Here is a 24,134-nt window from a genome sequence, read left to right as displayed (position 1 = left end):
TAAAAATTCTAATTTCATGGTAATAATCTTATAGGGTTTAGCTGGGTGAGGCCAAAAGTGTTTCCATTTGAACAAATAAAGCTCAATAGTCAACAATGTAAAATTAAAGAAATAAAATTAAGCAGTAAAATTAATCAAATAGTATCTCAAATTACAAAAATGAAACTAAAACAATAGTGGGTATTCACTAATTTACAAATTTCTGTAAGCAATTAGGTAATTAAGATAGGAAATTGAAGAAATTTTGAAGAATATTAATTGAATAGAAGAGTATTACTGATGTGGGTTTTGTTGGATAAGAAGTTAGCTGCAATCCTCCACCTCCAATAATTTGTAGTGAGAAATCCCATTTTATCGTCAGTTCTTCAACAAGCAGCAATACGAACAGTACAGAATTTGCCAAATTGAAGAAGCAAACTGATACACATAATTAAACAAAGTATAATTAACGTTTACTTAACGTTAAGCTTACTGTAGTAAATTAGGGAAAAATTTAGGTGTACCGGTGATAATAAAAGTTTAATGACGTGTATCATTGATAAAAGCCAAAACATTATTGATAATTTTCCCAAAATTAACATAAGTGCCTTATAGAAGATTTATTGTTTGAATTGAGGTCATTCGCGAAGTGAACCTAGCGAACTCACGTGTAGCAAGACAGTTGAATACCAAATCCAGGTAGACTTTTAAAGGCGGTGAAACCGGTTTGTTCGGGAATCAAAAATACTAATTCGAGCTGTGAGAAAAGAAAGCATGCGATCAGGGTTTTCGATTAAATTCTCATCAATTACTTGGAGTCCTTAAGTTCTTTCAACATTGACATGCTCGAACATGGCGGAAGATGACGAATTTCACAATAAGGAAGACGGCAACAAGAAATTGTGGGGCATTGTACTCTTCAGTTTGATTGGCGCCACTGCAACCACTTTTGCGGTATGTATACAATTCAATTTCAGTGCTATTCAATTTGTTTGCATTTCCCTTCTATTTGATTGAATCCTGGAAACTATGCTTGCTTTGGAATTCGATTCATAATAATTAATTTATGAACTTTGGCGTGGAATTGTTAATTGCTGTGAATTTTCTCATTAATTTGCTAGGGGGAAATTGTTTGATTGATGAATTTTGTTGGCTAATTGAGTTTGGTTGATCTTGTTCGAATGATATTTTGGTTAGGTTGTTTGATTGTGGGAATTGGCAATGAACTTTTAAGTATTTTGCAAAATGTTGTAAATTACAAAGCTAGATTTTTGTAACCTTTTTGTATGGCTAGATAAACTTTTGCAATTCTTTGTGAGCTGTAAAAGCTGCTGAATTCATTTGCCCTGGTTTAGAGTAGCTTATTTCGCCTATTTTGATTGCAATGGGTGTGCTCATACCCCTGGAGGGATGGGAGTTGTCAGTTGATCTCTAAATATGATAGTTAGTTTTGGTTTAAGTACTAGTAATAGTAAAAAAGTATAACTGTAGTCAATTAGCTTACGAATGACTGTTATGAGTGGCGTGGGAACATCCATTAAACCCGGATTGAATATAGATGTATGACCTGAATCTAAGTTGATGACTTTTTTTTGCTCTGAAACAACAGTTGGAAAGGCTTACATGAAGTATGAGCTAATGATGTATCTTAGGTGAATAAAAGCTCTTTTGAAGGTCAAGGAATAGTGGATGAGGCCAGAGAAATTATATGTGAGAGCTTTTATCTTGCATTGCCAGCCTATCGGGTGAGATTGCCCTAGGGGATTGGCAAAGCTTTCTCATAGAGTAGTATGTGAAGGAGTCTTTTTTACCCTGTTTGCCCGATTGGATGAAGCTAATTTCTTGGCAAACTCGTATGATCTTTCAAAGATTTTGGATTTTCAGCTTGCACCAATCAGGTGACTTTGCTCGATGGGGTAAAGTGGCCTCTTGGTTACAATTTTCTCAAATTTTCCTTTTACTTATTTGATCTTGACCATTCAAATATAATCCAAGGGCTCTTATAGTTAATGATTAGGGTAATGTTAGCCACCTATATAAGGGGGAGTAGTACAGTTTAAGCACAACTTTTAATGTTTTATGAATTGAGGAGAGTCTCTCTCTCTCTCTCTCATTTTTGTGGAAAACAACTTAATCTATGTAATTAACAATCTTTAATCATCAAACTTTGTGTGAGATTAGTGATTGAAACCTTGTTCACTTCAAACTTAGTGGTTTATGAGACAATTTTATCCCTTTTGCTGTACTATATCCTTGCTTTTCCTAAAAAACAAAAAAAACCCAAAAATAGCATCTTGAAAGGTGAGAAATTTAAAGTCTTGGATATTTCACATCAATGAGTGTCTACAAGATATTGATTCAGACTTTATTACTAAAGTTTGGGTAGATTAGGATAAGTTTTGGTCAAGGAGAGTTGGTGGAGCCTGATGGACAGCTTCTTGACCTTTTTTTTTTTGTCTTTTCCATGTCAGTTGTGTTGCTATACTTGTTAGGGATTTTTTAATTTTTATTTATTTATTTACTTTTATTATTACTCTCAAGTGATTTAGGGTTATGGAATTATAGCCCTCAGCTTTATCACGTTGGTGATAATTCAGAGTATTCATGTTGAGAGACTTTTGGGTTTGTTGTGCTTCCTACAATGGTTTGGTGGGGTTTTAGGTTAACCCACCAATGTACGATTTTAAGTTTTTATTTTTTTAATTTTTATTTTTTTAAATATTTTTTTAAATTGCTAAACATAAGATTGAGAATCAGCCTCACACATAACAGATGTTCCTTTTTGAAGCAATCCTCGTTGCAATTCTTTAGGACTAAATGGTGTCTCATGTCACTAGGAGACTTGATGGTTGAGAGTAAGCCTAAGACTTATACTTACTAGTTGACGCATTTCTTTTTGGCAGACAAATTAAACAAACAAAGGATAAATACTAAAATACCCTTACTTTCATCCCTACCTACCCTTTTCCTTCTCCTTCTTTCATGTTGACTAAACAATCAACCACCTCCATGGCTCACCACTACCTCACTTTCATCTACTCCGCCACTATCACCGCCTTTTTATTCACCTCAAACTTTATCTCCCCTCCCTTAAACACCCAAGTTTTCTTTCATTCTCCTAATTTACAACCGCCCTAAATTCCCAATCATTTAATTAAAAAAAAAAAAAATCTATATCTATAATTTTTCTAGGTGACGAAACTACTAGTCTTTTTTAGGAAATGAAAAGAGGAATAACAAGCATGTGTTCATAGTGAGGATGATAAAACCCCTCGTGGGTATCATTTTCGACATTAGAGAACCAATTATCTTCACCTAAAATGCTATATTTTCATTGAAATGAGATGCAATGTGAGATAGGTCTGTGATGTGATCCTATGGTAGATCGATGAAATCAAGATCTTAATTCTATCTCGTGGTGATAGGAGGTGGAAGAGGAGGCGATAGCTAATGGTGGTGCAGTGGTACGGTGTGGTGGAGGGAGGAGAAAGAAGGAGGCCAATGTCTAGTGAAGGAAAGAAGAAAGGGAGAAGGAGAGAAGAAAAATGCCGATGGCAAAGGAATATAGGGTGTTGCGGCGGTGGTGGTTGTGGACTTGTGGTGGTGGGGAAGGAGAGAGAAAATAGAATGGTGGTTTGTTGATAAGGTGTGAGAAAGGAGAGAGATTGGGTATTTTGGGTCTGGTATGGGGAGGACCGGAGGAGATAGAATAAGGGTAAAATTAATTATTTACCAAAAAAATGCTAAAATAGAAACGTGTCTCCTAATTAGAATCTTCCCAAATAGAAATACGTGTCTACGGATGATGTATGTATAATTTTTCTAGAGAGAGAAGCCTCAAACCTTATACTTCTAAATCTTTGTATTTCCTCTCTCAATTCGAACTTTTCGTGTGGTTGGTAAGCTTGTATTGTTTATAAAGGATATTTATTGGTCTGGTGGATACTTGGCAGGGTATAAAAAATCTCTTATTGAGGCTAGTTTGACTTTTGGCAGAGTATGGTTTGAGTTTTGATCACCTATTTTTTGAGAGACCCTTGTATTAGTCCAACCAGAGGGTGAGGGTGGAATGGGCGTTGTACTCATGTATATGTGCAGTAACTGTGTATTAAGAAGTAGGGGTGAGCAGAACCGGGTACCCGGCTGAGTTCATGGGACCCGGTCCCGGAACCGGTTGTACCGGGTATCCAGATCTTGGACCCGGTCCCGGAACCGGTTGAAGCGGGTCTAGGAATTTCAGAACTGGTCCCGGAACCGATTGGAACCGGTTCCAAGACCGGGTACTCGGTTTTTCTTCCTTATTTAATTTTTTTAGCCACCACCGGAGCCTGGAGTCATGGAGGCTGCTGCGCGAAAGAGAGGAGAGGGGGAGACTGGAGGACACCGTCGGACTGCTGCGCAAAATACCGGCGAGGTGACGAGGCGGCCAGTCGTCGACGACATTGCGACAGATCTGCCGTTGAGAGATGTGGAGATAAATCTGCTGTTGAGAGGAGAAGTGGAGATAAATTACTGGGTTACTGGGTTGGTATGATAATTTAAAATAAATTAGTGGTTTCATGGTTTGTATGATGATTTGTAAAATTAATTAAAAAACTAAAAAGGTATTGGATTTAAATTTAAAATGATAAATGGTGTTAAAAGGTGACGACAAGAACAGAAACCAAAGGCAAAGGTTTGACTCAAAGGACAATATGACTTTGGGGTATCGTGTATTTGTGTAAGCCAAACAAAATAAGAGTACAAGACACGTTTAATGCCATTTGAACCAATACCAAACCGGGTACCCAGTGGGTACCGGGTCCGAAATTTCAGGACCCGGTCCCGGAACCGGTTGGATTGGTTCCGGGTTTGGAACCACCGGGTCTGAACCGGTTCCGGGTCCGGTACCGGGTACCCTGGGTCTTTGCTCACCCCTATTGAGAAGTAACAGTAATATTGAGTCTTATGATTATTGTGGGGGTAATATTTATGATGCTTTTTCCTTGAAGTCTTGTACCCGGACTCCTGTGGTATATGTCCTCAGAAGAAAGTATATATCTGAAATTATATAAGATGCTGTAAAGACTGTAGAAGTTTTTCTTTTCTCATGCTCACCTTTGCAAGTTTAATTTTCTGGTTTATCTTATGAGCTAGAAAATTAGTATTAGGAGCATATTTGAAAGCCTACCTTGTTGATTTATTTCTTCATCTCTTCTATAAAGGCATCCATTATGCTCTTCAGTCTTTTGTTTACTTTTATTGCTTTATGTAACTCATATTATACAGAATTTAATTATTTGACTTTCTTGCTAGATATTATTATTATAATTCTTTTTTTTTTACTATCTTCTTGAATGAGAATAAGATGCTCGTGAAGGCCAGCTTTGCATGAAATACACTTATAAACATCTTGGTGTGGTCTCTATAATTCCAAGCTCCTCATAAGGAGAAAGTCTTTATATGACCTTGGTTTAAATGTAAGTAGGCATAAATCTATTTACTTCCTCCGCTCTTTTTTAATCATACCTTTGGGGTTTTTACACTTGCCAATGCACACTTTATACTTCTACTATCTTGAAATATGTTTTTAGTAAAGTTTTAAAAAGTTAATATTATGAACGTATATTTGGAGACAAATCTAAAAAGACACTGCATGATTTTGTTTTTCCTAAAGTATAAGTCACAAAATGACAAAAAGTTGTGAAAAGAGTGTGTGAATAAATAGAATATTGTAAAATCATGTTGCGATTAAAAAAGAACGAAGGATGTATTTTGCAAACCTTTCTAATTATGGATTTTCTTGACACCTTGGGTTGTGCTATGTCTTAAAAGTAGCTAGACAAATTGCATATCCTTTTTTCATGTTTTTTTTCTTGAAAACTGAGGTTGTGTGGGATAACAATTGAATGCTTATTATTTATATTATTATTATTATTTTGAATTATTTTTGTTTATGATTTTATTTATTTATTAATTTATTTTTGAATCCATTCTAGATACCTTTAAGCCGTTTAAGGGAGGCTATGTTAGATCAGGGCTGAAGGAGGAAAAGAGTACTATCTTTGTTAGAATATATAAAGTACTGTTAGGAAGATACAGATTTCATTTTTTGCTCATACCACTCATAGCATAGAGACCATATTTTTTATTTTCTTACCAGGCCTCTTTTGATGCAACAAATATATAATTGACACTTGACAGAAGATGATATCATAAGTTGATTTGAATTCTAGGCCTGAGGAATGAATGGAAAATTAATGTGAATAAGTTTCATGTATGTTTTCATCTAATTGAAGTCATTGAAATTATTTCAGGTTGGACAACTAAGACAGTTTGGACGAACTGTTGACTGGATTTCTGCCCAGGTAAACAGTTTCCTTCAAGTGGTTTATGAACTACTTTAGAATGAAGATGGTAAATGAGCTGATAATCTGTTATTATTTATGAATTTATTAGCTTGTTTTTATCTTGAAACTCTTTATTATTTCATGGTTCATAGATTATAGTTTTCACACTTAACAAATATTGAATTGTTAACATATATGAAGCCTGTGAAGTAGGAAGATCAATAAATAATTGCTTGGTCTAAACTGTAGGTTTTTTCTATTGGCTTCCTTAATGATTAATGTTAAATTGTTGATGTGTGTTTGATGCATAAGCTTCAATATTGAATTAATGGCAGCTTTTTCTAGTGTAAAGAAGAGACCATGTGATTTTGCACGTACCCTTCTCCACATTTTCTGCTAGTGCAAGGCTTAAATGTTTTGAGTGATAAGGAAAATATTAGTAGATTCAATTAGGGGTGCCAATTCAACTAATTTGTATGACCAACGAGGAGCCTTTGACAACTGAGCGTTTTACTACGTTTTTCCGGGACAACTCCAGCGCCCTATTAATTCTTTTTTTCAATCTCCCTTCTCTCATGTTGACAACTGAGCGTTTTACCACATTTTTCTGGGACAACTCCAGCGCCCTATTGTAGACATCTACTTTTGGTCCCCTGTCGCGACCGGAAGTGCTATGACGATAAATAATTCCATCTTTGTGCTGGATTAGAGTAAGGAATGCTTATGGACTACTGATTAAGGCCTAAACACACAAAACTAACTAGCTTGACCCAAACAAAATGAATCAAAGCTCATTAACACTAAGCCCAATCAGAAATTAGGCATAATCCCAAGGTTAAACCTAATTTCGAACGGATTTAGAGCGCCTAGGTTAAAATGTAGGGTTGCCGCAGGAAAATGCACGCGCAACTCCTTTGAGTTGCGCTGGCCTAGCGCATGCAACTCACAAGGTTGCGTGCGGCATCAAGCGCAAATATGCGCTCGCAGAAGATTCAAAATTTCAAAAATATATTGAATCGAAAGCGTAACCTATGGTCTTGCGCGCAGTAGCCGCGCGCAACCTCCAGAGTTGCGCTCGCCACCTGCTGCGGCAGACTCTCCGGAACCCTAATCTCACCCATTCCCTATAAATAAAGGTTCAATACGAGCTTTGAACACAGAAAATTCGCCTAAAAGTCAGTAGTATCATCTTTGTGAATTTATGCAATAATCAATCCTCTTTTCCTAAACACTCACCCCTTAATTATTTTGTTCTTACGGTGGAGGCTTCCCAACAAGGAGTCCATAAGTGTTCTAAATGAAGATCTAGCAAGGAAAAGTGGTAAATTTATGAGCACTTAGATAAATCACATTATTTTTCTTGTCCAAATTTAATTAATTAATTAGTGTTGTTTGATCACTTTAAATAAACTTTAATTAATTAATTTCACATAGTATTCTTGCGTTAATTAAAGACTAGAATTGAATGAGTAATTGATTGTTTTATCACCTAAGCCAAGACGAGTCTTGTTTATTTATTGTTCTTTACACGAATTTGGAATAAATAAGAATAAGGACAATCGTTGCAATGTAATCTTTATGTGATTGATGCGTGTAAATAAAATTAACTAACTTAGTTTTAGGTACCACGTTGCATATATTGTTTGGTGATGAAATTGTGAAAAAGGAAGAGATAGTAGAGGCCGCTCTTGGGCTAGGATAGCGATTCCCCCTAAAGGAAACGTTATTTTAGTACCCTCACTCCCGAACTCATTTCTGGTACAAGTAGACCAATTTGGGCATGGGTAAACTTATAATTCATGCTAAATATCCCTTCTAACTCTACTTGGGAGAAAAGCATGAACTAGGTTTATGGGTTTTCCTAAAACTCATTGGCGACTCCCTATTAGTTTCTTACAAAAAAGCATAAAGATAGAATCAATTCTAATTCAAGGTCCCCTAAATAGTCAGGAAATCCTAACACACCTTTAAAAGTGTAAAGTCCTAGGCTTTTAAAAGGCCATAGGCATAGAGGAAGTGGGATCCCCAACGACGGGTTTTCCTCCTCACACCTATTAATTCTTTTTTTCAATCTCCCTTTTCCCATGCCTTTTGTTATGTCCGAATAAACTAACATGCTCTCAAAATTATGTCGAATATATTATGTTGTTTTAAGCATGGCTACATTATAGAATTAGGAGTGAAAGCTCAGGTTTTGGTTTGGATTTCGGCCAAGTCCAAATTAAATCCGAGTTAGAATTTGGTATTTGGATTTTGAGTCCAATCTACTACAATTTCCACCAAGTCTAATCTAATTCAATCCGATTTATGACTAATTACATTAGATCCAATCCAAAAATCGAAATTAATGAAATCATTATTTTTTTCAGCATAATGACCTAAAGCCTTGTTCACAAATAATAAAATAACCTTTCTAAATTCAATCTTTGATCCACAAACCTTACGTAAGTCTTAAATCTATATATTTCTCCTAAGAGTTTAACTAAAATTCTAAAAATATAACACCAACATGTTGTAACACTTAAAGGTTGATCATTTATCTATATAATTTTGGTCTAATTAGATGTTTTGTATCTAAACACCCTAAATTCGATTAAATCCCGTAATTGGATTTTTATTTTTTATTTATTTTTTAATTATTTTTTTTAAAGAAAAAAAGAGTCAATTCTAATCTGATTTAAAAAAAAATGCATTTCGAATCGGTGATTCGGTTTGGATTGGACTAGACATCATCACTAATTCGGTTTGGATTGGACTAGACATCCAAAAAAATTTCACCCGATTATTAGTAGCCATGCATTGAAATCAACCTTGATATTGAAAGCACTTGTGGCTCATTGTGCCACTTTTACACAAGACATAAAATAGAACGTAAATATTTTGTAGAGTTTCATTTTGAGGGAATGGGAAGAACATATATGGCAACATGGGACTACTACAAAAAGAAACCAAAACTTCCAAATATGGACAAGCTGAACAATTCTCCTAAATTAGGCCAGCTATTAGACTTCCATTGGCTTCAATTAATAGGAACTAATGCGATTAGAATTAACTCTTGCATACACCTTTCTAAAAAGAAGTTTCTATTGATCACTCGAGAGCCATTATCTCTAATATGCTTGATTCATCAGTCTAAGTTTTTATGGTTGGATTCTTGGGTTTTTGTTCATCTTATAATACTTGTCTAGCAAATTTTTGTGAAAAAGTTGAATATTAGTCAAGAAGTGAACTTTGTGCTAATTTGGGAAAATGTTATTTTATGTTTGAAGAATGATTTTTGCTTGGTCATGTGGTTTCTAGTTGGTGCATCGGGGTTAATCGTGCCAAAATGACATCATTGATTGTTTCCTGCCCAACTTATATGAAGGGGGTGAGGAGCTTTCTTGTGCACATGGTTTTGTACCGGTGATTCATAAAGAAATTTTCAAAATCTCAAAGCCAATCACATTAAAAAATGCCCTTTTGTGATTGTTATGATTTCTTGTCAACTTCTTTCGAGAATTTTTTAGTTATTTTAAGCGAGTATAGAAGTGTCATTTGGTGCACCATTTACGACATTAAAGAAATAAGTCCCTCTTTGTGGATGCATAGAATTTTGCTTGATGATGATCATGCCTCTTTGATTAAGTACCTAAGAAGGCTCAATCCAAACACTAAAGAAGTGGTGAAAAAGGAGGCTTTGAAAATTCTTGATGCAGGCATAGGGTGTCTTATATGGAAAGTGGGTTAATCTAATTCAAGTCTTTCCAAAGAAAGGAGGAATGATTATCATTAAGACCGACAATGCTAAGTCCATTTTTATGGTCATTGGATGGAGAATGTGTACTAATTATAGAAAACTAAACAAATCCACTCATAAGGATCATTTTTCCCTCCCCTTTATGGATCAAATATTAGAGAGATTAGTCAGTCATAGTCACATTTAAATGGATTGGTGCTCAAATTCTTTCAAATGTCGATTTAAAATAGTCCTTCCGGGTGGACTCTGTAGTTTTCTACGATTGATACACATTCTCCATTTGGTGACTAGAAATGGCCTCATGTTCAATCTTGGTGATAGTCATGCCTCCTTTCGTTGGAAACACTTCAAGTGGATTAACCCACTTAGTATAAGAGATAGGGTAAATTATGCTCGCATCAAGAACTTTCAAAACCTCCTTTTTCACCACCTCTTTCATGTTGGATTGAGCCTTCTTTGGTGCTCAGTCTAAGAGGCATGATTATCTTCAAGCAAGATTTTATGCTTGCACAATGAGGACTTATCCCTCACCTTTGTCCGTGTTGCTAAAAAACAACATTGCAGAAACCGGACACTTGATCTACAAGTATGCATGGACGTGGTAAATACGGTATGAACGTGTAACCTGGATTCTTTCAATAACTCAAGATGCTTCTGCCATAAGTGGCACTGACATGCCAAAGTGAAATCTTCAAGTAAATCAGTGCTACTTCCCTACCTGAAGTGTGCATGGATGTTCACAGTTAAGCACAAATGTGCCAAATAAGTTCAGCTTTCTTCCTCTTTGTTTCCTTTCAAAATTGTTAAAAGAAGAGATCGAGGTGCATCCAAGCACTTCAATATGCACTAAAAACATTGAAGCACCCATGTAAAGCACAATAAACACAAGACACCCGAAATAGAGATAATAGTGGCCTAAAAAGAGGTTGAGTTCTCACAAAAGTAAAGGCCAAAATGCACTCTAAATTTATACAGATAAAAAGTATCTATAACGTATGGCTACTCTGGAGATTAAGTAGTCTTTACTTACAACAATCCTCATAAAAGAAAATATTAAGGTTTAAACATCCAGCCTATATAGTCATCAACCAAGTTTGGACCCTTTAGACCCAAAATACAACTTAGGAATTAAAATAGCACATATGTATAACCCACATCTTAACAGTAAGATATTAACATGCGTAATCAGCAACAGAACGACTTTTCTAGAATGGATTTTGGATTTGTCATTCCGCACGTTACTTATGCTGTCACAAAATCAAGTCCATTTTCCCTCGCCGTCCGTTACGTAACGGTGATTGGCTACGTTAGAACATTTTTCACCCGTTACATCTGTTCTTTTATTTATTTTGACCAAAATATCTGAGTAATTAATTGTATATCTTATAAACAAAATATTTTAAGTAATCTTCTGCTTACCAAATATGTTACCCACCATTATTTTGATAGATTTGATTATATTATGTGAAGGGATACATTTTTATACTAAAAAAAGATGAAGTAGATAGCGATTCTACTCATTAATGCAAATTACTTGAAAATATCCTCACTGCATTAGCTGCGATCTGTTCTATTCGTTCGTAACAATCCATTTCTATGACAACACAATTGCAATTTGTATAAGCCTATAATATGTATTCTCAATCCCATGAGACACAAAGTTGGATTTTCCATTTGTATAAAAATTAAGCCTAAAGATTCAATAGTCTCATATGAAGGCTTTTTATCAACCGTTGTGTTAATTAAGGGTTTCTCTGACTTGGAAGAGGATTTCTTAGAGACGGAGACTCATCAGAAGCATATACCAATTGATGAGTTAAAAAGAATGAAATTAAGATTTCAAGTCATTCTCATACCGTTTTCTCTATGTATTTACTGTGAAAGGTTCTTGTTTTGAGTATTTCTTGTAAATTACCCACTGTGTAGAAAGATGTTACACTAGTTCATTTTCATAGGTTTTGGAGTTTGTGTTTGTGTCTTTGTCATCGATCAAATTGCAATATTACTTAAAAGTTAAGAAAAATATGGAGAGATTTCCAAAAAGTTCCATCTATAGATCCTTGCGTCTTTTCTAAAATAAGTAATCACTTACTCACAGATTAGACTGGGAGGAGAATCGTAGAATGTCTTTCTTTTTTAGAATTTAGCATGTAAATGATATGAATGATGTACATCTGTTTTATTTTCCCTTTTTTCAGCAAAATAATACTTACAAATGTATCACCAAGTATAGGCTAAGCTTACTTAATCGAGGGTATTCTCCAAAATTCCAGAAACAAAAGTGTGCAAAAACTGATAGAGATTACAATTCATCCTTTGCAGCCCTGGGGAATTAGTAGAATGACTTTGAGGGGAATGGAAGAGATTTAAAGGCAGTCTGGAAAATCTAAGGCATCATATAACCTTAAATGTAACAAAGGAAAAAGAATTTAACAAAATTCTAAAAACAATATATGAGCAGATTTCATTGACCAAAGTAGTTAAGATTGAGATTCTACTTTTGATCGCCAAGGATTGCGTGAAAGTGAATTGTAGAATCAAGTTGCAGTATTTTAAGATTCTGCATAACGCTAAAATTTGGATTATACCATTGTATAATACTAATAATCATTCATCTTTGAGGTTTAATGTACGAGAAATCATCCTTTTAACTCTATGTATCAAGCTGCTATGAAATATATAGTGAAATTATCTGGATTTCTTGGATTTTGTCGACTTGAAGGTTGTTATTATCAACAGCACATGTAGGTCATATATGAATTCGATTAGTGAACAACAGCATGTTAGAATGATTTTATCATTTCAAGTTACTATCGTAGGATCAAATCAATGGATGGTACTATTATAAAATTGTATTAAGATTGTGACACATCAAATGTTTTCCTGTATCTTGATAGGATTATAAGATTATGCAAAACTAAGATCCTACTTAGAATCAGAATCGATCATCTATTTTGAAATTGCTATTCTAACAATCATGTCTTTGACCCTTTTTCAATGTTTCTGTTTCAATAGATGTCCAGGATGCAATCACAGAAAGGAGGAAGTGGTTCTTTTAGATCGTCTTTCCAGGAGGAAGCACGTAGAAGGTACAGACAGCGGATGCAAGAAGAATATGAAGAAGAGCTGGAGAGAGTGGTAAGATCTTCTGTTTTATGGGTTTCTCTGAATCAGTTCCTGCCAAAATTAAATTGTAATTGCCAAACTGACCTTTTTGGAGTCAGCTTGATTGATTTTTTATTTTTTAGTTGTTAAAAGGTGGCACATGCTTATTAAGAATAGTATAACACTTTTCCTCCTAATGTCAGTCTTTTTTTTGATTTATCATGTTGATGTTTTCCCTCGTAGTGGCTGAGGAGTGCATTTCTTGAGTTTTTTGTCAGCATTTTTTTTGTAGGTTGTTGTCACTGGGATTTGCTGTCTTATGTTTTAGGTTCTGATGCATTCTCTTATACCTTTGGTTCATACTTCATAGATGAGTGCATTTGCTGATTCCTGCTCCTTGCTTCCTTCTAGGAGGAGGCATGGAGGAGGTTTTCAGCTGTTGCTAGATTATGAAGATAAGGTAAGATACTTGCTAAATGGGTTTGTGTGAAGGAATTTTTTATTATCTTAAGTTGAAATTTGAAACTTCCCAAATTTTATTTGAAGCCCACTTGATTGATATTTTAAATCAACTATTATTTTAAAGCAATGATGATACTAATTGAGTCATATTATACCTCACTCTGCCTCTTCCTTCACGGTATCGTTGCATTCTCTTAAATGTTTGTTATACTCTGTATAATTTTCCGAGTTCTTGGATGTTTGGTGTCTAACTAATTTTATGCTGGCGCAATTTCTTGTGTAGAGTGAATTTTCACAGTGCCTGTTTTGTAGATTCTTACATATTTCAATTGGAGAGTCATTTTTGCTGTCTTCCTTATTGTTTACTTTTCTTGTTTGTGCCTTATTAATGGTCTTCTTTGTATTTCTCTCTCTCTCTTTTTTTTATTTTTTTTTATTTTTTATTAGGAGCGTATACGTCGTATGCAAAGTGTGTTCAATAGAGAGAGAAACAAGTATAAAAGAAGCTATGAGAGTTGGAGAGAGAATGAGACTGGTGGGTATAATCAACATTTTCAGAGGGAGGACTGGTATTGGACAGCTGAGTCATCCTTTAGAGATCGGAAGGCAAACTATAAACAGACGCCTCAACACAGTGGATCTTATTCTTTATCTCGCCACTATGCAGTCTTAGGCCTCGACAGGTAAAAGATTAGTTCTGTTCATCCATTGGAACTTACGATATGTATGGGAAGCATCTGAGTTGATGATCATTTCATATAGGTCCTTGCTTATATGACACGGGAGTAATTTATTAGGGATGAAAAGATATTAACAAATAGAGGAAAATAATTTCTTAAAACAAAACCTAAAGAGACAAATATACATTCAAATCTTGTTGAAGAAGTTGTTGTTAAGACCAGCCCTCATCATTTATTACTAATCAACTTTATTTATTATTTTTTCTCTATTCCAATATTAAAATATATTGGGCCACTGGTCTTTGATCTTTACTTTTTAGAAAGGTGCCCATTTTTTGAAATATGACATTAGCATGATCTTTCTAAACCTATTACAAAAGATCCCACAACCAAACCCGTTTAGAGGGTGTTTGGTCAAGTAGTTTAGGTATGAGGTATTGGTTTAGAATAGGTTAAACCCATATCTCGTGTTTGTTTAAGAAATTTTCAATTTTCATAGAAACCCAAGGGGTAAGGTGGGTATGACTCATACCATGCCATTAATCAAATAAAAATAATGCCCATTCTGAAAGATAACCAAATACATGGTATTACGTATCAAGTTCCAACCTCATCCCATCCTGATTTTATTCTTGATCCAAACCCATACCACTATGTGAACCAAACATCCCCTTAGAGGTTAAATCAACTTTGAAGCTAGGCAAATTTTATCCCTCTTTTCCCAGCACCATCATTGTTGTAGCCTAATTCCCGCAATGACAAGTGGCAGAAGGCCCAAAGTCAAGTGCCATGTGTGGCTCCTATTATCAGGCGCATTCTTAGCATCCTAAGGGAGAAATCAGCATTTTTCTTCTCTGATTTAATTAATTGACATCAGGAGATGTGACATGTGTCATTTGATGGTGCTATCTCACAAATTCTGTAAAAGGAAAGTTGAAATCTTGTGTGAAGACATGTGTCTCACCTAACGCAACCAAAGGGGGTGTAAGAACCCTACGCAAGAATGCCATTACAATAAATTCGAGTTAGGACATGTTCTCTTCACCTTAAAAAATAAATATTCAGTAAAAGTAATTTTATTTGAGTAAATATAAGTTTAGTTCAACAAAAATTGATTTCAATTTAGTAAAAATAATTTTTAATAAGTAAATCTCAGTAACTTCAAAGAACAAATATATAATAGAGATTAGAGAATCAGCAAAAATAAGGTTTAATCAGTAAAAATAATTTCAGTTCGGTATAAATAATACTATATGTTAAGTAAAAATAATTTAAGTTCAGCAAATTTTTGTGAAGCAAATATAAGGCAAAGAGAATAGGGCCTTCATTGATGGATTGTATGAATTTCATATTAAATGTAATGGCTAGACCTTGATTGTATGGTAATGACATTTGAGTTGTCTAACCATGTACTGTATTGTATATTCTGTATCCTGATTTTTGATATATTATGCGACTGCCAGATTGATATATGTGAGCTTAATAGTGACAAAGATTTATTACTTTGACCTGACACTATATTTTTGGAGCTACATCATGCTGTACAAGCAATTTAAAATTGAATTCAAAAATAGGAGCATGCCTTGGCGATTATTAAATGTGTTATTAATGTTGTTTTGTATAATTTTTTTTTTTTAATTGGAATTTAAGTTCATTTTTCAACTGAATTACATTTAAAATAAAGGAAATTAATTTACATTAGATCTAAATGAAGATTTCCATCTCAATAAGTTCCATATGATTAGGAATGGTTTTTGAACGGAGCTTCCACTCCTGACTTGCCATCTGTAGTTCATAAAGTTTATGTGAATGACTTTGTTTGTTACAATGTATATTAAGTTTATCTTATGGGAGAGTTCATCGGACTCATCATCCACAAAGCCTTACAAAGATATTTATTTTTTGGTTAGTCATTGTCCAATTGGAGTGACTAGTACAACTTAATACTAATAATATGCTCCCATGTTGTGGACCTTTTAGTACAACTTCACGGGGAAGGGGGATTTGGGGGTGTATACACTTAAGGACTTAGGTGACCAAGGATATTCTCCTATGGGTGTGGTTCCAAAGTGAAGGAAAAGAAAAGCAAGTACTCTCCTTTAAAGATGGATGTGTGTAAATGGGGTTGATTTTTTGCATGAAAGTTTGCAAATGACAATAGTTGTATCAAAGGTTAGTTTTCAAAAATGTTTTAAATAGGATAGTAGTTGAGCTTACAAGTGTTGCTGTTTTTATGTTGCTGTTACTATTGTTTTTGATCAATTAAGGGCATGTAGGATTATGAGTTCGTAAGAAGGATAGAAGAGGATCACATCATCTAGCTTAGGAGATCTTCTAGTTTAATGTTTTGTATAGATTAAAAAATTAATGATTACTGTTTTGTTTGATTGAGGTGTACTAAATAGGTATCTTTCCTTACTATATTGATTATGCTTTGACTGTTAGCTTACTAAAATAGTGATGGATCACATTATTTATTATTTTGGCTTGCATTTAGTTAATGTAATAATTAAATGTGGTGGTGGCTGCTCCTAATTTAGAATTGCTCTTCATCGATGTTGAGTCAGTTTTATTTGTCACTATTAATTATTAAAAAATTTATGGTTTTACGATCAATATATGTTAGAAATTCTGGAATCTCTTATCTAATATTCCTAACATCCCAAAATAATGTCACTGCTCTTGGGCGCAAGATATTCAGATGAGAATTTATAATGGAGTTTTGTTGATTATCTAAAGCAAAGATGTCAAGGCCTATTATGTTCACTTTATTTTCACTTATTTCAGGTTAAATAAATTTAGGAAAAATAAGTTTTAGGTAACTGATTTTTTTTTATTATTCAATTGAGTACAAGATGAGGGAGAATCGCTTAAGATGGTTTGGCCATGTAAGAAGGAGACTAAGTGACGCTCCGTTAAGGAGGCTTGAAGAATTGCAAAGTGTTGGGATCACGAGAGGTAGGGGAAGACCTAAGAAAACTTGGAAGATGGTGATTGAGAGTGACATGAGAGCTTTTAGGATCGAGGAAAATATGGTGTTGGATAGGGCGGTGTGGAGGGAGAAAGTTCACGTCAACGACGTGTCATGATTATATATACTTTATAAATTTATTTCCGTATTTAATTTTATTTTTAGCCCACCAATGTTTTATGAACTGTATTGTTTTCTTTGCTAAAGTTATCTCAAACCTTTATGTTTTCTACTTCACCACTCTTTTAAAACTTTTTTATTTTTCTTTAATGCTCTTTCATTTACTCACCTTTTTTCAAACTCTTTTAATGATGATTTTGTTATGTCCTTTATATCGTACGATTTCTTATGACGATTCATGTTAGCCGACCCCAAATCATTTTGGGAGTAAGGCTTTGTTGTTGTTGTTGTTGTATTTGATGAGAGTAAGTGAAGATATGTTGATTAAAATTTGAATATAAATTGCAGGATAGGGGTTAGTTAATTATTTTTGTATATGTGGAACTGTTGGTCTAACCCAAAGTAAGAAATGGGAACTTTATTTGGGGACAGAGAGAGTAAAGATTTGTAACTGCTACTCTTGTTACTAGAGTTGTCAAATAGGGTAAACGGGTTGGGTTTGGGTCTGGTAGTGTGGGTCACGTCAACTCAGGTCGGGTCAATTCAAGTTAATGTTGTAACCTATGCGGGTCGGGTCATGCTTGAGTCGGGTCCTACATCTTATCGTGTTTGGTTCGGATTTAGGTCGGTCAATAACAGGCCAGGTTACATTCGAGTTAGGTGAATGTGAATAATAGGTCGGGTTTAATTCGGATTTTAACGGGTTAAAACGAGTTAGGGTCATTCTCGGGTTCAGTTCAAGTCAATACGGATTATAAACAGGCCGGGTCATGTTCAGGTTCGAGTCTGAAATATTGGGTTAATTTGGGTCTCGGGTTGATTTCAAGCCGGGTCATATCGGGTTTGGATTAATGGTTCATGTATTGACGTTCACCTTTAATCATTATCAATTTCTTCATTTATTGTAAGAGAAATAATTTTAGATAAGTTCAAATATAAGGTGTTGACATTAATTTGGTTGTGCCAATTTAATACTCCATTCTTTATTATTAGCTTAATGATTCGGATTACAATCCTTCTCAATCAACTAGCTTCATTAAGGGAGACATTTTAAAGCATTAATGTGCTAAACTAGATTACTAGCTATATTAGATCAGAGTATAAGAGTTAAGATATGTGTGTGGTGTGGGAAAGTTGATTTAAGGAATCAATGTGTAAGCAATGTTAAAGGTAGATTTGTCAATTTGAGTGTTTGGGTCGAGTTAGATCGGTTCAGGTCAATTTGAGTAAATTGCAGTACTATTCGGGTCGGGTTACATCAGGTTTGGGTCGGGTTAAATACAAATCGGGTTGAATTCGAGTCGGATTGGTAACAGGTCGGGTTGAATTCGGGATTGGGTTAGTAATATGTCGGGTTGATTTCGGGTTTCAATGGGTCAAAGCGGGTTTGGGTTAACCTCGGGTTCGGGTCGGGTTTGATTCAGGTAAATAATTGACGGGTTACATTCGGGTCGGGTCATGTTTGGGTTTGGGTCACGAATCCTAATGTTAACTCGGGTCTCGGGTTGGTTTTAGGTCGGGTCATATTGGGTTCGGGTAAAATTTTCGGGTCAAGTCAGCTTTTGACGGCTCTACTTGTTACTGTGTGTTAGTATTTGACCATTTTATAGGATGCAGTGTGTGCCATATTGCCTGTATAATTGGTTGTATCTTTTTCTTTGAAGTAATGGAGGCGTCCTTTTGAATTTTTCTTGTTGAAAATTTTTAGAAGGTTGCAGGTTTTTTTTTGGTTCCATTATTGTAAATTTTTGTCTTGAATGGTTCCATTTACAAGTCTGTGAAGAATGCAGAAACTGTGACAAAGTTGAGTCTGTGGGCAGAGTATGTCTAATTGAGATGTGTCCTACCATATTCTACTTTCACTTCTTCTTGGAGTTGTGCTATATGGGCTTTAAAATTTGTTTATTTGTGCCCTCAACTACGTAGATCAGGCTATTTACAAGTCTCAATTTGTATCTACTTTGTTTCTGATATGTGCTTTCACATACTGCCTTCATTTTGAAATAATTGTTGCACTATAGTCTTTTCCATTTTATGTCAATGGTCACATTATATATACATCAATCCAACTCCCCTACAAGAATTGTATCCTTTTTTTTTTTCTTATTGTTTTCTTACAGGGTTCCACGTTTTTAGTCTCTTACTTTCCAATCATTTCCTTGGTTTTGATGCATATCGACGTGTAACTGCTTTATTTGTACATTTAACATAATGTTAATGCTTGTTAAATTGACTTGGCTTATTCATATTTGCAGGCTAAGAACAAAACCATACACAGATGATGAGATAAAGGTACATAGTGCTTTCGTAATGTTGCAAATTTATTTAAGGCTGCATTTGGAAGCATGAAATTCATTTCAAATGGTGGAACTCAATTTCAGAATTTGAAATCTTGGAATTCAATTCCATTAACATGTGTTTGGGAAACATCAGAATTTCAATTCCAACATTTCAAATTCCAACTTATATTTGGAGGTGAATGGAATTTGGAATCAAGGTATTGAAATTTTCAGGAGTAAGATGTTAGTCAATGATGGATATTTTTTAGAATTTAAAAAATTAGCAAAATCATAAAGCCTAAAATTTTGAGAAATATGTGATTGTTGCATAATAGACGAAGATTTAGATTAAATTACAATTAAAAACTCTTTTTCTAAGGTTAAGGCTCCATTGACGAGTGAAGGATTCAAAACCTTAATTAGCATTAGGAAGAAGTTGTATGCTGCCGGCGATTTTAGTTGGAGGAGAGAGAATCATGGTGGTTAGGTTGGTGGTAGTGGAGGAAGAGAGAGTCATGGTGGTTGGGACGATGGTAGAGGAGAGAGAATTAGTTTGGGAGAGGAGAGAGAAAAAGTACTCTCGGACTATTAGTGGCTTTGTGAGGTAATTGCTAAATATTGAGCTAACTCTAATGGTTGCCAAGGAGAGAGAAAGGGAAGAGAGCAACATAAGAAATTGAAATGACAACATTTGAGATGGAATTTCAAATTCAATGAAACAGTCTTATTCCTCTAAGGGCTCGGATTTGGGCAAACGCAAATCCAAATTCTTGAATTATCCAAACAAAAAGTTGGCCCAATTCTAGGATTATGAAATCCATGACCCAAAATAGACCATTAATTTTTTATTAATGTCCAGCACTACCTTTTTTTTCCCTATCTGTTGTAAACCACACCCTAAAATGAGAACAGAGAACTAATTGGGGCCATTAGATCATCCGAATCGGACAATCAAGCTGCTTCTCGTGTCATTAGTGGCACTTTTGTAATTTTGCAACTTCTCAAACTGATTCTTTGTTTATTTTAAACCATTTTGATATACTTTTAAAACGACTTGATTTATTTTTTGTGGTTTTTTCTCTACGTACTTTTAAAATCAGGTAACTTATCTAAAATAATTTTACCTCAAGAGATTTAAAATTGTATAGTTAATGCAACTTCATGATTATTAGTGTTTTGTTCATGAAAAGCTGAATAAAGATCAAGATAAAGAGTTGCAAATATGAATACTCGTAATACACTAAAATGAATATGCTTTACTCTAATGTTTATTTGCTTTACTTGTATGGGATGAAATTGATTTTCAGTTCTCATTGGAATTTCTCTCGCTACAAATTCGTAGTTTTTAGAAGAGTCGAAGGGAAATAGAAGGATCCAGTTTCTTTTCAATTATAAACAAAATCCTGTCAAAGGTAGTCCTTCCTTCCAAAGTTTTGGAGGAAAACACAAGCCCTTTTCACAGGTTTAAAGGAAAACATAAATCCATTTATTCCTTCCCTTCCATTACCTCTCTTTTTCATCTCTTTCCCTCCTCCATTGCTTCCGTAAACTTTGTTTCAATAGCACACCTTAAACTGTGTGATCCATATCCCTCGACTCTTAGTCCCCTAATAATATCCATATAAATGAAATGAACCCATCTCTTCCCTCCCTCCCCCTTTCAAAGCCAAACCCATGGTAAGACTTGCTGGATTCTCTTTTTATTCTAGTTACTGAAATATATGGGATTGAGTTCCAATTCGTGTTTAATTGATGTACACTTTGGCAGTCTAAATTTTTTGTTAAAAAAAGTTCTATGCTTAATTGTATAGCTTCAGCTTCCGGGTACTTTTATAACATGTATAATTATTTTCAGTTGCATTTGTAATTTCAGTGAGGGAAGATGAGCATGAATCATGATGTGATTTAATGTACTACTATTGGAAATTAACACTGGTGTGAGATATAATTATATTTTTCTAACCTTGCAGTCAGCCTTCAGGGCAAAGGCATTGGAGTACCACCCTGATCAGAACCAGGGTAATAAAGGTGAGAAGTTATATTCCGTCAAGTCGAATGGTTACTTTAGCCTTTGGTGGATTATTCTCTTTTGCTGTTCACTGACAAATACATTGGGTGTTAACAGAGGTTGCTGAAGAAAAATTTAAAGAGGTAATGATGTCATATGAGGCTATAAAATCGGAAAGGAAGATTGCAAAGTAGTAAACAAGTGGACAGATCAATGAGTAGTACACAAATGTGTCTTGAATACATCCTTTGAGCTGTGTGGTTCAAGAGCAAGTGTTTTACTCTAGGATGCTTCTTTCATCGATCGATTCTGTCAGCTTCTCAAAGTGTGAGGGACTAACATGTGAGCCCTTTGGCTTACCACAGGGTGTGACAATAAAAACGAAAATTTCATAGATGATCCCTTTTATGTATAAATCTACACTTGAGTATATATGTATATTCTGGTGATCATCAATGTTGTAGTGTTTAAGTGAACCATCCTTAGGCTGTACCATTTACCCATTTGTTCAAAACATCGACCGAATCATAGAGTAAAGACAGTTGGCGATGTTTGAAGTTTTGCAGAAAACATGCAGGTATACCATGGTGTTGCACATAACAGTTTCAATTAGTTACAATAAATGATAAATGATAATAAAGTTATGTTCGATTATTTATGGTTTTACACTAAAAGAATTTTAATTAGTTACAATTAATGATCAAAGTTGTGTTCCAATTATCTATGCTTTCTGTGATCAGTTGGCCAAGTCTCTTATATTCAGGTGAGAGACTTGGATTCGATGCTCATCAAACTCACCTTGGAAGGATTTCCCTTATTTCCACCTCTCAAGGTGAGTGTTCACCTTACCATTAAAATAAAAATTATCTATACTTGCTAGTAAAAGCTTATACTTTTATATTGAATATTTATGCTTCATTTGTTGTACTTTCTTGTCAAAAAGTTTAGCATATTGTGATCAGTTATTTATGATTAACTAGCTATACTTATCAATAAGTCTCTACTAGATGAAACCTATGCGATTTATGATTTGTTTGTACTTTTTCAAATAAAATATTTTACTAAATATATAATTATCTACAAAAATTTGTGATATTCGTTTGCTTACTACTTGAATTTGTTTTTTTAATTATAAAATGAATTATTAATTTTGTTTCCCGTATTTAGATAAAATTCGTAATATAAAAAGATAATATTTTATTTCATAAAGTTTCATATGTAGCTGGTCACACCGTGTAGTGGAGATTACTTAGTCAGGGGTTGCTTGGTTGGTCAAGGATTAATCAATCGATCAGGGGAACTCGATCAGGGTGTGTCTCAGCCGGCCACACGAAATGGTCAACCACACACAAAACGCGCTGATTTTATTTTTATAATTAATTTAAAATTTTAGATCTAAAATAAATTGCAATTCTTTTTTTCATTAGCTAAAAAATAACATTTTCCTATGTGACGCTCTAAAAAACTTTCCTTTATGTAATTTTTGTAAAAATTTATCATATTGTCAGTTCCATTAATCACCAAAATAAATCATTTAATTTTATTCATGATAATTTCTTAAAAATAATAATCTTATGGGTCGCTCTGATAATTTTTTATTTTTTTTATTATAATCGATAGTTTTTTATTTTTTTTATTATAATCCTATGTAGCGCTTTTAAAAAATTAATCTTACGTGGCATAATCCTATTATAGCGTTTTAAAATTATTAATCATACGTGACGCTTTTTTTTATTAATAAATTACGTAGCGCTTTAAAAAAATAACTAATCTTACATGGCATAATCTAATTGTAGCGCTTTAAAAATATTAATCATAGGTGGCGCTCTAATAAATTTTTTAAAACTTAAAATCCTACGTAGTGCTCTATAAAATAGGAAAAAAACTCCCCTTTATATATATATATATATATATATGTATGTATATTGGTACCCGTATGTTGTATGATGATAAATAATTTAACCTAATTTATATTATATGATTAATCATTATCATATGTTTTTCATTTAGTGGGATTATAAAAGTTTACTTGTTCTTTTGCTTCTTATAATGTATTTATTCCATAATCAAATGAGTGTATTGAAGTAATCAAAGAATCAATTTAGTTTTGTATGTGGCTTAAATTTTTTTTTTTAGAATATATTATCAATACTTCCATCTAGAAATACCATCTCAATGCTATATATCATAGTCATCTGGATAATCAAAGTTTGGTGATCAAAGTTTGGTGGCTTCTTATAAGCGTATTATTCGTTTCTTAATTGTCATATTTTCCTTCATTGGAGTTATGTCTTCAATGAACTCATATTGTTGTGCAGACATTTTCATATATCTTGCAAGATGAGAAAAGTCGCTACCGAATAATCATAATAGTTGACATCAATATGGGTAAAACCAAATTGCAAATTGAAGTGTGGAAGACAAATATTTTCGTACCTTCAAATACATAAGACACACATTGA

At 34.2% G+C, this 24,134-nt stretch overlaps 1 protein-coding gene across 2 annotated transcripts; it reads left to right on the top strand.

Annotated features, from left to right (window-relative positions):
• The first annotated feature begins 625 nt into the window (after positions 1–625).
• On the top strand, positions 626–22,525 carry LOC110719983. Of its 2 annotated transcripts, XR_002511220.1 has the most exons (8): positions 626–933; positions 6,276–6,326; positions 13,063–13,185; positions 14,062–14,297; positions 19,641–19,677; positions 21,635–21,692; positions 21,790–22,249; positions 22,436–22,525. XR_002511220.1 is itself a non-coding variant. In XM_021898984.1 (7 exons), the coding sequence occupies exons 1-7, from the start codon at positions 832–834 to the stop codon at positions 21,864–21,866; spliced, it is 684 nt and encodes a 227-aa protein (XP_021754676.1). In that variant the 5' UTR covers positions 626–831; the 3' UTR covers positions 21,867–22,326. The 2 variants fall into 2 exon arrangements, 1 of the variants encoding a protein (XP_021754676.1); XM_021898984.1 differs by lacking the exon at positions 22,436–22,525 and having other exon boundaries at positions 21,790–22,326.
• Positions 22,526–24,134: the final 1,609 nt, after the last annotated feature.

The sequence above is a fragment of the Chenopodium quinoa genome, unplaced genomic scaffold (genome assembly GCF_001683475.1).
Source record: "Chenopodium quinoa cultivar QQ74 unplaced genomic scaffold, ASM168347v1, whole genome shotgun sequence".
NCBI classification, from domain to species: Eukaryota; Viridiplantae; Streptophyta; class Magnoliopsida; order Caryophyllales; family Amaranthaceae; genus Chenopodium; species Chenopodium quinoa.
This window is presented reverse-complemented; position numbering and strand designations above follow the sequence as displayed.

Bases quoted from the DNA above. Each gene is read 5' to 3' on its own strand.
- LOC110719983 (XM_021898984.1), top strand. From the start codon at position 832: ATGGCGGAAGATGACGAATTTCACAATAAGGAAGACGGCAACAAGAAA. The intron at 934-6,275 runs GTATGTATACAA...AAATTATTTCAG, and splicing joins CCACTGCAACCACTTTTGCG to GTTGGACAACTAAGACAGTT. The intron at 6,327-13,062 runs GTAAACAGTTTC...CTGTTTCAATAG, and splicing joins TTGACTGGATTTCTGCCCAG to ATGTCCAGGATGCAATCACA.